Genomic DNA, 17,578 nt, shown 5'->3' with positions numbered 1-17,578 from the left:
TATGTGATCTCTATTTATAATACTTATCAAATTATAAGTTAAAATTCTAATATGGGAAAAAAAGGAAAAAAAAGATGGCGGAGTAGAAGGATGTGCACTCATCTCCTGCAAGAACTCCAAAATTACAACTCGCTGCTGAACAACCATCAACAGTAGAATGTGGGATCCCACCAAAAGAAGATACCTCACATCCAGGGCAAAGGAGACGCCCCAGCAAGATGGGAGGAGGGGCGAAATCGCATTTAGAATCAAACCCCATACCCACCAGAGATGCTCTGAGGTCTCAAACAAAACCTCTGTGCGCACCAGGAGACCCCACAGAGACTGAGCCTGCCTTTGAGTGTTTGAGTGTCTCCTGTGGGGGTACAGGTCACCAGTGGCTTGCCACAGGGGCAGGGGCTCTGTGTGCAGCAGACCCAGGTATGGCATAAGCCCTCTTGGAAGAGATCGCCATTAACCCCACCATAGAGCCAACAGAACTTACACAGGACTGGTGATAGAGGCTCTAGGAGGGCACAAACAAAACCTTGTATGCACCAGGACCCAGGAGAAAGGAGCAGTGACCCCACAAGAGACTAACTCAGACTTGCCCCTGAGTGTCCAGGAGTATCCAGCAGAGGGATGGGTCATCAGTGGTCTACTGCAGGGCGGGGGCGGGGAGTGCAGCAGAGCCTCCACCAGATCTTTTGAAGGAGATTTACCTTCATGACCATTATCTTTATTACCTCCACCATAGTTTGGCCTCAGGGAGGGAACACAGCCCCGCCCATCAACAGAAATCGGATTAAAGATTTACTGAGCACAGCCCCGCCCATCAGAACAAGTCCCAGTTTCCCCTTCAGTCAGTCTCTCCCATCAGGAAGCTTCCATCCTTCTCCATCAGAGAGCAGGCAGAATGAAAACCACAATCACAGAAAACTGACCAAACTGATCACATGGACCACAGCCTTGTCTGACTCAACGAAACTATGAGGCATGCCATGTAGGGCCAACCAAGATGGATGGGTCATGGTGGAGAGCTCTAAACAAACATGGTCCACTGGAGAAGGGAATGACAAATCACTTCAGTATTCTTGCTTTGACAACCGCATGAACAGTATGAAAAGGCAAAAAGATAAGACACTGAAAGATGAACTTCCCAGGTCGGTAGGTGTCCAATAGGCTACTGGAGATCAGTGGAGAAATAACTCCAGAAAGAATGAAGGGATGAAGCCAAAGCAAAAACAACACCCGAGCTGTGGATGTGACTGGGGATAGAAGTAAAGTCCGATGCTGTAAAGAGCAGTGCTGCATAGGAACCTGGAATGTTAGGTCCATGAATCAAGGTAAATTAGAAGTAGTCAAACAGGGGATGGCAAGAGGGAACATTGACATTTTAGGAATCAATAAACTAAAATGGACTGAAATGAGTGACTGTAACTCAGATGACCATGATACCTAATACCGTGGGCAAGAATACCTTAGATGAAATGGAGTGGCCCTCAGAGTTAACAGAAGAGTCCGAAATGCAGTACTTGGATGCAATCTCAAAACCAATAGGATGATCTCTGTTCGTTTCCAAGGCAAACCATTCAATATCACAGTAATTCAAGTCTATCCCCCAACCAGTAATGCTGAAGAAGCTGAAGTTGAATGGTTCTTTGAAGACCTACAAGACCTTCTAGAACTAACACCCAAAAAATATGTCCTTTTCATTATAGGGGACTGGAATGCAAAAGTAAGAAGTCAACAGCTACCTGGAGTAACAGGCAAATTTGTCTTTGGAGTACAAACTGAAGCAGGGCAAAGGCTAACAGGGTTTTGCCAAGAGAATGCACTGGTCATAACAAACACCCTCTTCCAACAACACAAGAGAAGACTCTACACAAAGACATCACCAGAGGGCAATACCAAAATCAGACTGATTATGTTCTTTGAAGCCAAAGATGAAGAAGTTCTGTACAGTCAGCAAAACAAGACTGGGAGCTGACTGTACTCTGATCATGAACTCGTTATTGCCACATTCAGACTTAAATTGAAGAAAGTAGGGAAAACCACTAGGACCATTCAGGTACGGCCTAAATCAAATCCCTTACAATTTTAATCATACAGTGGAAGTGAAGGACAGATTCAAGGAATTAGATCTGATAGAGTGCCTGAAGAACTATGGACAGAGGTTCGTGATATTGCACAGGAGGCAAGGATCAACACCATCCCCAAGAAAAACAAATGCAAAAAGGCAAAATGGTTGTCTCAGGAGGTCTTACAAATAGCTGAGAAAAGAAGAGAAGCCAAACGCAAAAGATAAAAGGAAAGCTATACCCATTTGAATGCAGAATTCCAAGGAATAGCAAGGAGAGATAAGATAGCCTTCCTCAGTGATCAGTGCAAAGAAATAGAGGAAAACAATAGAATGGGAAAGACTAGAGATCTCTTCAAGAAAATTAGAGATACCAAGGGAACATTTCATGAAAAGATGGGTAAAATAAAGGACAGAAATGGTATGGACCTAATAGAAACAGAAGATATTAAGAAGAGATGGCAAGAATACACAGAAGAACTATACAAAAAAGATCTTCATGATCCAGATAACCATGATGGTGTGATCACTCACCTAGAACCAGACATCCTGGAACGCAAAGTCAAGTGGGCCTTAGGAAGCATCTCTATGAAAAAAGCTAGTGAAGGTGATGGAATTCCAGTTGAGCTATTTCAAATCCTAAAAGATGATGCTGTGAAAGTGCTGCACTCAATATGCCAGCAAATTTGGAAAACTCAGCAGTGGCCACAGGACTGGAAAAGGTCAGTTTTCATTCCAATCCAAAGAAAGGCAATGCCAAAGAATGCTCAAAATACCACACAGTTGCACTCATCTCACACGCTAGTAAAGTAATGCTCAAAATTCTCCAAGCCAGGCTTCAACAGTACATGAACCATGAACTTCCAAATATTCAAGCTGGATTGAGAAAAGGCAGAGGAACCAGAGATCAAATTGCCAACATCTGCTGGATCATCGAAACAGCAAGAAAGCTCCAGAAAAACATCTACTTCTGCTTTATTGACTGAGCCAAAGTCTTTGTGTGGATCACAACAAACTGTGGAAAATTCTTAAAGAGATGGGAATACCAGACCACCTGACCTGCCTCCAGAGAAATCTGTATGCAGTCAAGAAGCAACAGTTAGAACTGAACATGGAACAACACACTGGTTCCAAATCAGGAAAGGAGTACATCAAGGTTGTATATTGTCATCCTGCTTATTTAACTTACATGCAGAGTATATCATGCGAAATGCTGGGCTGGATGAAGCACAAGCTGGAATCAAGACTGCCGGGAGGAATATCAATAACCTCAGATATGCAGAAGACACCACCCTTATGGCAGAAAGTGAAGAAGAACTAAAGAGCCTCTTGATTAAAGTGAAAGAGGAGTATGTAAAGTTGGCTTAAAACTCAACATTCAGAAAACTAAGATCATGGCATCCGGTCCCATCACATCATGGCAAATAGATGGGGAAACAATGGAAAAAGTGACAGACTTTATTCTTTTGGACTCCAAAATCACTGGGATGGTGACTGCAGCCATGAAATTAAGATGCTGCTCCTTGGATGAAAAGCTATGACCAATCTAGACAGCATATTAAAAAGCAGAGACGTTACTCTGCCAACAAAGGTCCGTCTAGTCAAGGCTATGGTTTTTCCAGTAGTCATGTATGGATGTGAGAGTTGGACTATAAATAAAGTTGAGCACTGAAGAATTGATGCCTTCGAACTGTGGTGTTGGAGAAGTTTGTTGAGAGTCCCTTGGACTGCAAGGAGATCCAACCAGTCAATCCTAAAGGAGATCAGTCCTGAATATTCGTTGGAAGTACTGATGCTAAAGCTGAAACTCCAATATTTTGGCCACCTGATGAGAAGAACTGACTCATTGGAAAAGACCCTGATGCTGGGAAAGACTGAAAGTGGGAGGAGAAGGGGACGACAGGATGAGACGGTTGGATGCCATCACTCACTCGATGGACATGAGTTTGAGTAAGCTTCAGGAGCTGGTGATGGACAGAGAAGCCTATCGTGCTGCAGTGCATGGGGTCACAAAGAGTTGGACACGACTGAGCGACTGAACTTAACTGACTAAATGTAAAATTGACATTTTTGCAAAATTTATTAATCCCTTTAAAATAAAATCATTCAGTTCAGGTCAGTCACTAGAAGCCTCTCAAGAGTCTTCTCTGGCACCGCAGTTCAAAAGGCATCAATTTTTCAGAGCTCAGCCTTCTTCATGGTCCAACTCTCACATCCATACATGACTATTGGAAAAACCATAGCTTTGACTACATGGACCTTTGTTAGCAAAGTGATGTCTCTACTTTTCAATATGCTTTCTAGGTTGGTCAGAGCTTTCCTTTCAAGGAGCAAGCATGATTTAATTTCATGGCTGCAGTCACTGTCCACAGTGATTTTGGAGTCGCTGCTTCCATTGTTTCCCTATCTATTTGCCACAAAGTGATGGAACTGGATGTCGTGGTCTTAGTTTTTTGAATGTTGAGTTTAAAGCCAGCTTTTTCACTCTTCTCTTTCACCCTCATCAAGAGGGTCTTTAGGTCCTCTTCACTTTCTGCCATTAAAGAGATATCATCTGCACATCTGAGGTTGTTGATATTTCTCCTGGCAATCTTGATTCCAGCTGATGATTCATCCAGCCTGGCATTTTGCATGATGTACTCTGCATATAAGTTAAATAAACAGGGTGATATTAGACAGCTATGTCATACTGCTTTCCCAAATTTGAACCAGTCTGTTGTTCCATGTAAGGTTCTAACTGTCACTTGTTGAATCACATACAGGTTTCTCAGGAGACAGGTCAAGTGGTCTGGTGTTCCCATCTCTTTAAGAATTTTCATGATTATCAGTTCAGTTCAGCTGCTCAGTCGTGTCCGACTCTCCACGACCCCATGAATCACAGCAATATCACATTTGCTAATGCCATCACTAATATTATCAGAAGAGTCTTTCAAGTATTGGAAAACTGTCAACTCAAAGTGACAGATACAGTTTTCCAAAATTCTAACTTTTGTTTGAAAGCTCAAATGTTATTATTGCCAATACATACTGTCTATTGTTTCCTTGAAGTGGCAAGACTCTTTCAGTCATTTTTGAGAAAAACCTACCAAATACCCATGTCTAAATAACCATCCTGTCAGTCATTCTTTCAAGTAAAAATGGCATTCCATGAAAAAAGTGGCTATGTTAGCTCGCAATTCAATTACACAAGAGCTTCAAGACCCTTATTTTGATTCGTAGCAGAAGTATTTTGTCCATCCTTCAAATTTTGTGACACAGAATTATAAAAAGACACATCCACTTCTGTGTATATTTCCAGAAAACACTAATTCAAAAAAATACATGCACCCCAATGTTCACAGCAGCACTATTTACAACAGTCAAGACATGGTAGCATTCCAAATGCCCATCAACAGATGAATGGATAAAATTGTGGTGTATATATATGCAATGAAATATTACTGAGCCATAAAAAAGAATGAAATACTGCCATCTGTAGCAACATGGATGGACCAAAGGAATATTACATTCAGTGAAATACGTCAGAGAAAGACAAACACTATATGAGATCACTTATATGTGGAACCTAAAAAGTAATACAAACGAATGTATGTGCAAAACAGAAAGAGATTCACAGTTATAGAAAACAAACCTGCAGTTACCAAAGGGAAAAGGGAAAGCGGGGAGAAATAAATTAGGGTACGGGATGGACATATACAAGCTACTATACATAAAACAGCTAAGGGCTTCCCCAGTGGTTCGGCAGTAAAGAATATGCCTGCCAATGCAGGAGATGTGAGTTCGATCTCTGATCCAGGAAGATCCCATATGCCATGGGCTAACTCCCATATGCCACAGAGCATCTAAGCCTGTGTGCCACAACTACTGAGCCTGTGCTCTAGAGCCCATGCTCTACAACAAGAGAAGCCACCACAGTGAGAAGAAGCCTGTGCACTGCAACTAAAAAAAGGCCTAGTGAAGACCCAGCACAGCCAAAACTAAAAATAATTATTTTAAGTTTTTTAAAAATAGATAAGCTATCTTTTATATCTTTTATCTTTTCTATATATCAACAAGGATATACTGTATAGCACAGGGATATACCTATTATCTTATAATAAACTCTAATGGAGTATAATCTGCAAAAATCAGGAGGGTTCTTTATCATCTGAGCTATCAGGGAAGCCCATTATGCTGTATACCTGAAGTTAATATAATATTGTAAACCAACTATACTTCAATTAAAAAATAAAAAGATGCAATTTCAAGGATCAAAATTTGATAAAATTATTAAGTTTTCCCATTTCATCAAAACATTCTTAAATGAAACTGTCCTTTTTGTATGTGGGGTGATGTGGCAATAAAGAATATGATGACTAGTACAGTTTGGTGCTACTGCTATGATTTGTTCTAAGGTGACAGCAGTTTTACCTATCGCTGCTTTGTATCATGATTGCAGACATCAATACAATGTAAAAGGTATTATTATTACTATTATGAAAATAGTTTTGACCTCATAGATATGCCCTAACATGGGGCCCACAAACCACACTTGGCAAAACACTAAAGAACATTTACAGTTAAAAATCTAAATTTTTTTCTCACCTTTTGATTAATGACAACAAATCCTTTATTGGACTGAGCACAGACTTTGTCTTTCAAGTCTATTATTTTTTGTACTCTGTCTTCAATAAATTTTCTTTCAGCTTTTACCAATTTCTCTTTCTCCTCTGCAGTCTTATAAAAGAAACCAGAGCTCACCTCACTAGAAGATTAATAAAGACAAGCTAGTAAAGGTAAGGCAGGGAAAAACAGGAAGGTAGAAAGGGTTTATAGTAAACATTTGGTAGGTAAAAATAGAGGTTAAAAAACAGTTTTAGAAAAAAAACAATTTCAAAGGCTACAAAAAGTAACTGGGACACTTACGTTTTTTCATATTCTAGTGATACATTACAGGTAAGGATAAATGCATCATCTACTCTTTTCTTCATATCTGGATGACGGGCGCCATGATCCAAAACTAACCCTTTGATCAACCTAGTAAAAATATGCACTGTTTCTTATTTTGAATATTCACTCTAAATTTAGTATAAAATTAAAATTATCCTCTTAAAGTGGTAACAGAACTGCCAGAGCAATTGTTACACACTATTGCCTTATACCAACTTTAAAGCCAAAACATAATTAATAGAATTAGAAAAGAGAACCTATTTTAATACAGTGTGACTGTGAAGTGACAATGAAAAGTCAATCCAGAATTATTCTTTAAATTATGTGGCTCAAACATGTGACACAGCTGATCAAGTAATGAAAGGGAGATACACAATGAGTTTCTAAGGAACATTTGTTCAAACTAATTATATGGAACAACTAAAAACTGTTAACCTAAATGTCCAACAATAGGACATTGTTCAGCAGACAATGACTTGACTATGGGCTAGTCATGAAAACCATGTAATAACATGGAAAAAATATTTACAGGAGCAGCTATATTTATAAGCAGAGAATGACAAATTACCTATAAAGTATGATTATCACTATTCTTAATAAGCTCCTTGGCATTGAAAAGGAAAAACAGAAGAAAACTAAGAGTAGGATTACGCTTGGGTGATAGGAACAGAGATAATTGGCGCAGGGGAGCGGGGAGGCGGGGGAGCTTTTTTCCTGTTTTCCAAATGACCTTTCAAGACAAAGTATTTCTATATCTTTCAAAAATTCATTTAACCCACTAGGAAATGCATTTCTACTTATGAATCTTTTATAACCAATATTTGTTATACATTAATGTAAAGAAGTGATTTTTTAAATAGTTGAACATAATTACAGAGAAATTTACAAAATTTTCTTCTAACTGAAACTCCAACTCCTAACTGAAGGTGAAGACATTTTATTTAGGAGGAAAGAAACAAACTACATGTTCAGTATTCTTCACTCTTCAAGTCTCCTTCACTCTTCCACTGCTTCTCATCCTCAGCAAATGACTTTGCTTGAGAAAATAAACACTCTGTCCCATCACGACCTCTACCAGCACTTGAACCTCAAGCTCCTATGAACATAAATGAACTGCCCATGCTCCCTCCTAAGGTCGACCCCTCACCTGTGGACTGAATTCCATTTCTCCTCTCGGCTCCTGCAATTGTCCCCTCTTCCCCCCCATCAACTGTTCCTGCCTTCACGAGCATCCTCATCAGGGTACACACTTGCCATAGTAATTCTCATCTTTAAAACAAAAAATTATTCCCCTTCAACCTCATTCCCATGTTCCGTTCGAGCTACTGTCCCACTTCTCTGCTCCCCATTAGAGCTAACTCCTCTGAGTTGTCGGTATTTGCATCCTCACTTCTTTCCTAACCATTCTCTCTTGAGCCCACCTTCAATCTGACTCTCACACTCACCCCTTAAACATTCTCCAAATCTAATGGCCAATTAGTTTGTAACTTGCTCAAACTGTCAACAGCAGGTTATTCTCTCCTTCTTGAAACACTTTATTCTCTTAGCTCCTGGAATACTGCTCTTTTCCTGGCTTTCCTCCTTTCTCACCGACCACCCTTTTTCAATCTCCTTTGTTCAGTCCTCCTCATCTTCTCAGTTTCTAAACACTGCAGTTTTCAGGGCTCAATCTTTAAACTTCCTCTTTTCTCTATCTTTATCACTTTCCAGATGATCGAACTAACTCTCAGAGCTTTAAGTCATCCATACACCAATGACTCCCAAATATATATTTCCAGTCCAGGCCTCTATTCTGAATTCCTGACACCTCCCTCCAAATCCCTATTCAGCATCTCCACATGGACATCTAATAGGCACCTAAAACCTAACAGTCCCCAAACTAAGCTCTTGATTTATTGCCTCACACCTGCTCCTTCCCAAGAGATGGCATCTCTGCTTTTCCAGCTGTTCATTCAAAACCCAAGAGACATCCTTGAATCCTCTGCTTCTGTCACATTCTGTGTGGAACCATCAACAAATCCTGGGGCTCCTTATTTCTAAGTGTACCCTGATCCAAACCTTTTTTCATCTCTCACCTGTATTACAACAGATTCCTAACAGATCTCCTGCTTCTGCCTTTGCACTACACTCACTGCTCCACAGTGTCCTTGCCACAGAGCAACCACTGAGATTCTTCTGAAATGTAAACCAAGAACTTCTTGCCCTCAGCAACCGTAAGGTAATTTGGACCAATTTTACTACCAAAAACAACTAAAAATGCTGGATTAAAAACAACAACAACCCTTAAAAACACTGGAGAGTCACAAAACAGTACAGAGCCACAGAAGTTTTCTTTTCAAAGCTGAAAACAACATAGAAACTCCAGAGGGTAACTAGAAAACTGCAGGTACTCACCCTAAAGTCATCTCACAATTCAAGCATATCTGAACTTTGATCTTATAATGAGAGGGACAAAGAATTAAAAGCTCAAGGCTTATCCAAAGTAGAGTGTATCATAGAAGACTCTTTTCACATTAAGTGAACTTCAAAGGCTACATACTCAGGGTATAAACCAGCAGCCCTCATATGGACTTGTAGTTAGAATTCGAAACAACTGTATTTCAATAAAAACCTCAAGCTATGGCTTTAGTTTAAAGTAGTCTCTGGAATTCTTGCAGCAGCAAACTCAAATCCTCTTGGTACAAAGGCAGCTTCAGCCTAGGTCTCAAATTATTTCCACAAATACTTTTTTCAACACAATTAATGGCACACATTGGAAACAAAGCACAATGAGTGAGGACCAACGAAATACAGCAAACAACAGAAATAGAAAAGACAAAACTTTAAATATTGTAATATTAAATGTGAACTATATCTTTAAAGAAATGAAAGGTAAGTTTGAAAAGATCTGCAGGGAACAGGAAACCATACAAAATAACAAGGCAGATTAAAGGACAAACCAAACAGAACTTCTATAAATACGTAAAGACACTCTTACATATGTTGAAAATATTTATAGATAAAATACAACATCTGAATTGGCTTCAAAATAATCCAGATTTGGGGCAAAAGAAAGGAAAGAGAAGTATAGAAAGAAAGAGAAGGGGGCATGTAAGGCAAAAATAAGCCGAACCATATATTGAAAATGAGTGACAGACATGTGGGAGTTCATTCACTATTCTATTCCACTTTTGTATGTGTTTAGACTATTCCATAACAGAATGTTTAAAATGAGTAGTTAAGTCCAAACTCAACAAGGTGCTACTCACTGAGGACATACTACACACACACTCAGACAGTGTTAACCGTCTGACCTCTCTGACCTCATCCTCTCCTTTTTTCTCTTCCTATGACCCAGGCACGCTGAAACACCTCAAAACATACCTACCTTGGGACATTTTCCACTGTTATTCCCTCTGCTTAGAGCACTCTTCTTCCAGATGTTCACACGTCTATCACCCTAATTTCTTCAAAGACCGCTTTAGCTATTTACTTTCTCATCACAATGTTCTTCCTTGACTATCCTAAAATCACACACACGCTCACACACTCAACTGCTCTAGCCTCTTTACAGCACTTAATAGCATAATGTGCTATCTCTTTCAATTGGAAATGTAAGATTCTTAAAGAAACTGTTTTGTTTACTCTTCATTCCTAGCACCTAAAACAAGTGAATGGTTGCTGGTAAGTATCCAATTAATATATGCTAAACAAACAGAAAGATGTTGAATAAAAGTAACTAATGAAATTAATGACAGAAAATCTGCAGATAATCAAGTATTCTAGACTCTACTGTCAAAGTTTATGTCACTTACTTTGTATCTGTTTCCGATTTATGCTTCATCTCCATGATTTCTACCATGAAGAGATCGATAGGATAATTTGGTCTCCTAATTGCCAAAACAGAATCCACCACAGCCTGAAAAAGAAATGAACTGGATCCGTAAACTATTTGGTCTACTGAAAGAAACCACTGGCCCTAGTAACTGATCACTAGACTAAGCAGATAAAGTGCTTCAGGCTCCAAAACACAGGGCAAGACAAAAAAATACCACTTTCTCAGGGACACTAATGATAACCAATGCCAATGGATAGTTTAGAGCCTACATGAACTTCAGAGATTATCAGGTCTAAACCCTTCATTTAATAGAGAAGACTTTAAGAATTATGGTCTTAAAACAAAGTCTAACAGGTAGTAGTGGAGTCAGGACTAGAAATCAGAGGTGTCTTTAACTGCCAAGCCTGCTATACCAACACTACTCAGACTTTTACACCAAAGGACACCTTAATGGAAAAGAAGGAAATGTAATCTAAGGAAAGAGGGCAAATTTGCTCGCTCTAACATGAAATTTTTAAGTCTTCTGTTTTACCATGAAACTTTTCCACGTCATGCCACAATATATACATTTGTTTTTTGTTTTTAATTTTTACTGGAGTGTAGTTGATTTACAGCATTGTTTTGCACATTTGTTTTAATGTGAAATTAATGTTTTTCCACAAAATTGTAAAGTAAAATTGACACTCCAGAAAGATATGTCTCATTTATTCTGCCAAATATCCCCAGGGATATGTAATATGAGAAGCACAACACAACACAGCCTATAGCTTAACTCAGAAAGTAATATGAAAATAACTGACTATAGAAATTAAGTGCTGTAGGATAACCATCCTAAAATATAAATAAAGGGGAAAAAATCTGCATCTTGGAAAAGTTTACTGAGGGAATATGATTTAGGGGTTTGATGCGTAATGGGGAATAATGATAAACCATTGGAAAGTGAGAGTATACAGTGTTTCTATAGCTCCAAAAGAGAGTAGGGGCCCTAATTAGATAGCTGGAAGATTCTGGGCCATGTGATATATGTACTCTAACAGCAGAAAATATAGCAGTCTTTATGTAGACTCTGCGTAGCAAGAAAATGCCTTAATTTCTTAGTTTGGTATCCCCAGTCGGTTTTATTGGTAAGCAACAGGGAAGGAACACAGCCCTGCCCATCAAAAGAAAACTGGATTAATTTACTGAGCACAGCCCCGCCCATCAGAACAAGTACCAGTTTCCCTCTCGGTAGGTCTCTCCCACCAGGAAGCTTCCTTAAGCCTCTTATCCTTCTCCATCAGAGGGCAGACAGAATGAAAACCACAATCACAGAAAACTAACCAAACTGATCACATGGATCAGCCTTGTCTGACTCAATGAAACTATGAGGCATCCCATGAAGGGCCACCCAAGATGGATGGGTCATGGTGGAGACTTCTGACAAAACGTGGTCTACTAGAGAAGGGAATGGCAAGCCACTTCAGTATTCTTGCCTTGAGAACCCCATGAACAGAATGAAAAGGCAAAAAGGTATGACACTGAAAGATGAACTCCCCAGGTCGGTAGGTGCCCAATAGGCTACTGGAGAACAGTGGAGAAATAACTCCAGAAAGAATGAAGGGATGGAGCCAAAGCAAAAAAAAACACCAGGTTGTGTATGTGACTGGCGATGGAAATAAAGTCCGATGCTGTAAAGAACGATATTGTACAGGAAACTGGAATGTTAGATCCATGAATCAAGGCAAATTGGAAGTGGTCAAACAGGAGATGGCAAGAGGGAACATCGACATTTTAGGAATCAGAGAAATAAAATGGACTGAAATGGGTGAATTTAACTCAGATGACCATGATATCTACTACTGTGGGCAAGAATCCCTTAGAAGAAATGGAGTAGCCATCATAGTCAACAAAACAGTCCGAAATGCAGTACTTGGATGCAATCTCAAAAACGACAGGATGATCTCTGTTCGTTTCCAAGGCAAACCATTCAATATCACAGTAATTCAAGTCTATCCCCCGACCAGTAATGCTGAAGAAGCTGAAGTTGACCTTCTAGAACTAACACCCAAAAAAGATGTCCTTTTCATTATAGGGGACTGGAATGCAAAAGTAGGAAGTCAAGAGCAACCTGGAGTAACTGGCAAATTTGCCCTTGGAGTACAAACTGAAGCAGGGCAAAGGCTGACAGAGTTTTGCCAATAGAACGCACTGGTCATAGCAAACACCCTCTTCCAACAACACAAGAGAAGACTCTACAAATAGACATCGCCAGAGGGTCAGTACCGAAATCAGACTGATTATATTCTTTGCAGCCAAAGATGGAGCTCTGTACAGTCAGCAAAACAAGACTGGGAGCTGACTGTACTCTGATCATGAACTCGTTATTGCCACATTCAGACTTAAATTGAAGAAAGTAGGGAAAACCACTAGGACCATTCAGGTATGGTCTAAATCAAATCCCTTACAATTTTAATTATACAGTGGAAGTGAAGGACAGATTCAAGGAATTAGATCTGATAGAGTGCCTGAAGAACTATGGACAGAGGTTCGTGATATTGCACAGGAGGCAAGGATCAACACCATCCCCAAGAAAAACAAATGCAAAAAGGCAAAATGGTTGTCTCAGGAGGTCTTACAAATAGCTGAGAAAAGAAGAGAAGCCAAACGCAAAAGATAAAAGGAAAGCTATACCCATTTGAATGCAGAGTTCCAAGGAATAGCAAGGAGAGATAGCCTTCCTCAGTGATCAGTGCAAAGAAATAGAGGAAAACAATAGAATGGGAAAGACTAGAGATCTCTTCAAGAAAATCAGAGATACCAAGGGGTCATTTCATGCAAAGATGGGCACAATAAAGGACAGAAATGGTATGGACCTAACAGAAGCAGAAGATATTAAGAAGAGATGGCAAGAATACACAGAAGAGCTATACAAAAAAGATCTTCATGACCCAGATAACCACGATGGTGTGATCACTCACCTAGAACCAGACATCCTGGAATGTGAAGTCAAGTGGGCCTTAGGAAGCATCCCAATGAAAAAAGCTAGTGAAGGTGATGGAATTCCAGTTGAGCTATTTCAAACCCTGAAAGATGATGCTGTGAAAGTGCTGCACTCAAGATGCCAGCAAATTTGGAAAACTCAGCAGTGGCCACAGGACTGGAAAAGGACAGTTTTCATTCCAATCTCAAAGAAAGGCAATGCCAAAGAATGCTCAAACTACCACACAGTTGAATTCATCTCACACGCTAGCAAAGTAATGTTCAAAATTCTCCAAGCCAGGCTTCAACAGTACATGAACCATGAACTTCCAAATATTCAAGCTGGATTGAGAAAAGGCAGAGAAACCAGAGATCAAATTGCCAACATCTGCTGGATCATTGAAAAAGTAAGAGAGCTCCAGAAAAACATCTACTTCTGCTTTATTGACTATGCCAAAGCCTTTGTGTGGATCACAACAAACTGTGGAAAATTCTTAAAGAGATGGGAATACCAGACCACCTGACCTGCCTCCAGAGAAAGCTGTATGCAGGTCAGGAAGCAACAGTTAGAACTGGACATGGAACTACACACTGGTTCCAAATCGGGAAAGGAGTATATCAAGGTTGTATATTGTGATCCTGCTTATTTAAATTATATGCAGAGTACATCATGCGAAATGCCAGGCTGGATGAAGCACAAGCTGGAATCAAGACTGCTGGGAGGAGTATCAATAACCTCAGATATGCAGATGACACCACCCTTATGGCAGAAAGTGAAGAAGAACTAAAAAGTCTCTTGATGAAAGTGAAAGAGGAAAGTGAAAAAGTTGGCTTAAAACTCAACATTCAGAAAACTAAGATCATGGCATCTGGTCCCATCACTTCATGGGAAATAGATGGGGAAACAGTGCAAACAGTGACAGACTTTATTTTGGGGGGCTCCAAAATCACTGCAGATTGTGACTGCAGCCATGAAATTAAAAGACACTTGCTCCTTAGATGAAAAGCTATGACCAACCTAGACACCATATTAAAAAGCAGAGACGTTACTTTGCCAACAAAGGTCCGTCTAGTCAAAGCTATGGTTTTTCCAGTGGTCATGTATGGATGTGAGAGTTGGATTATAAAGGAAAGCTGAGTGCCAAAGAATTGATGCTTTTGAACTGTGGTGTTGGAGAAGACTCTTGAGAGTCCCTTGGACAGCAAGGAGATCCAACCAGTCCATCCTAAAGGAAATAGTCCTGAATATACATTGGAAGGACTGATGCTGAAGCTGAAACTGCAATACTTTGGTCACCTGATGCAAAGAAGTGACTCATCCGAAAAGACCCTGAGGCTGGAAAAGATTGAAAGTGGCAGACGGGGATGACAGGATGAGATGGTTGGATGGCATCACTCACGCGACGGACATAAGTTTGAGTAAGCTTCAGGAGTTGGTAATGGACAGAGAAGCCTATCGTGCTGCAGTGCATGGGGTTGCAAATAGTCGGACATGACTGAGCGACTGAACTCAACTGAAGAACTGAGTAGAAAGAAGTCAGGTGTTTCAGTCCATTTGGTATTTGTATTTCTCAAAGTAAATTCAGTTCAGTTCAGTCCAGTTCAGTTCAGTCGCTCAATCGTGTCCGACTCTCCGCGACCCCATGAATCACAGCACACCAGGCCTCCCTGTCCATCACCAACTCCCGGAGTACACTCAAACCCATGTCCACAGAGTCGGTGATGCCATCCAGCCATCTCATTCTCTGTCGTCCCCTTCTCCTCCCGCCCCCAACCTTTCCCAGCATCAGAGTCTTTTCCAGTGAGTCAACCCGTTGCATGAGGTGGCCAAAGTATTGCAGTTTCAGCTTTAGCATCAGTCCCTCCAATGAACATCCAGGATTGATCTCTAATTAGTAAGATACAATTCTTATTTCTATGTCAATATCTTATGAACTCGTCATTTCTGATATAAAGCAGAGGGACAATGATGACATCATCAAACTATAGGTATCTGATAAAAAAAACCTTCCCAAAATCCCCAACCTTGTCCTGATATTATATTTATATATTCTACCTTTATAAGTAAACAAGTATACATTTCCCAGATTTGAATATTATCTATCATATATTATCTATCATGTTCATTAAAGTTAAAAGATAAAATATTATCCAAAGTTAAAAGATAAAATATTTTAATAAAATCTTTTAAGTTAAAATATTAAGTTAAAAAGATAAAATTAAGTTAAAAGATAAAATATTTTTATCTTTTAAGTTAAAAGATAAAATATTTTTATCTTTTAATAAAAGATATCTAAAGTTAACAGATAAATTATTATCTATCATGTTCATTAAAGTGGTAATCTCAATTACAAGGTATACTGTCAAAACCATGTCCCCAACCTCGCATAATAAATATGGACCTCTAGCTTTAGGAGACCAGTATATAACTCCAAAGGTGTCCAGAGGGAGTGAGCTACAGGCAGCCAAGCCCAACTTTTTTAACAAAAGGTTTAATATGACACTTTTGAAAAATTACACATACTGTTCTGACCAATCAAATCTATTATATAAATAAGTCTATAAATAAATGTCTGTCTTCTATATTTTATTTTATGTTCAAAAGAACCACATGTCATAGTTGATTGGGGGCTTCCCAGGTGGCAGAGTGGTAAAGAGTCTACCTAACAATGCAGGAGACATAATAGTTGCAGTTTCCATCCCCGGGTTGGGAAGATCCCCTGGAGAAGGAAATGGCAACCCACTCCAATATTCTTGCCCGGAAAACTCCATGGGCAGAGAAGCAAAGAGTCCATGGTGTCGCAAAGAGCAGGACACAACTGAGCATGTACACATGCATACACACACACACACAAGCACACACAAATAGTTGATTATCTTATAAGAAAAAGAAAAATGTCACCATGTGTTAGTCTGTACTCATTCTGCAAAAGTTTAACAACATACCTCTGTTAACACATCGGCCAGTTGAGGATGAACCTTAGTTTGTAGAGATGTTCTAGCCACATCTAAAAGGATTTCTCTTTTCATCTCTTTTTTAATTTTAACTTGTTCCAAAACTTCAAGTGCCTTTATTTTTGCAATTTCAAAGCCTTCAGCTATTATTCTAGGGTGCAGGCCCTAATACAACAACATAAAACTATAAAGTAAGTTATACAAAGTAAAAGTAACAATCCTTTCCTATTAACAGGATTGTCCAAAAAAAGGAATTACCCACATCAAAGCCACTAAATATAAGTGTAGGTATGTAACTTATAAAAGTACTCTTTCAGTGCTTCATATTTAAAACAATCTCAAATTTACAGAAAAATTGTTTATATTTTATGATAGTACAAAAAACTACAAAAGTTATTCTTATTTCTGAAAACTTTGTTGTGTAGTACTCTTCCAAATGAGCGCAAGACTCCTTGTAACACAGAGGAAAAGAACCAGCACAGTTTGGAGAAAAATGACAGATAGGCAGCACCTTCACGAAATGTTCAAAGTTAACATCATAGAATGGAACAAACACACACTATGTGCCTCCTGATATACTGCATTAAGTCCTCAACAGCACTTCCACGGCATTCCTGCCAAAAGTTCATAACCTGAATCTGATCATGAGGAACTAGACAAATCCAAACTGAGGGACTTTCTTAGCCTATACTCTAAAAGTAGCTATATCAGCAATGTCATGAAACACAACAGATGGCTTAGGAACTATTTCAGCTTAAAGAAGACTAAAGGGATATGACAACTGAATATGACACATAAGCCTAAATTTTCTTCTGCTATAAAGGACAGTATTGGGATAAGTGATGAAATTTGAACAAAAC

At 39.4% G+C, this 17,578-nt stretch overlaps 1 protein-coding gene across 3 annotated transcripts in view; it reads right to left on the bottom strand.

Moving 5' to 3' along the window:
• Positions 1 to 17,578, bottom strand: part of CCT6B (chaperonin containing TCP1 subunit 6B) — a 53,421-nt gene that overhangs the window by 30,971 nt on the left and 4,872 nt on the right. For 2 of the 3 annotated variants that reach the window (XM_055401186.2, XM_088828684.1), the window contains exon 4: positions 16,710 to 16,883. In XM_055401186.2, coding sequence (XP_055257161.2) covers positions 16,710 to 16,883 — 174 coding nt within the window. Of the gene's footprint in view, positions 1 to 6,643; positions 6,804 to 6,964; positions 7,076 to 10,782; positions 10,887 to 16,709; positions 16,884 to 17,578 lie in introns of all 3 variants that reach the window. The other variant, XM_055401182.2, reaches the window with a different exon arrangement.

The sequence above is a fragment of the Moschus berezovskii genome, chromosome 20 (assembly GCF_049115385.1).
Source record: "Moschus berezovskii isolate FMDL1 chromosome 20, NW_MosBer_1.0, whole genome shotgun sequence".
NCBI lineage: Eukaryota > Metazoa > Chordata > Mammalia > Artiodactyla > Moschidae > Moschus > Moschus berezovskii.
The sequence above is the reverse complement of the archived record's forward strand: the minus strand, read 5'-3'. Positions and strand labels throughout refer to the sequence as shown.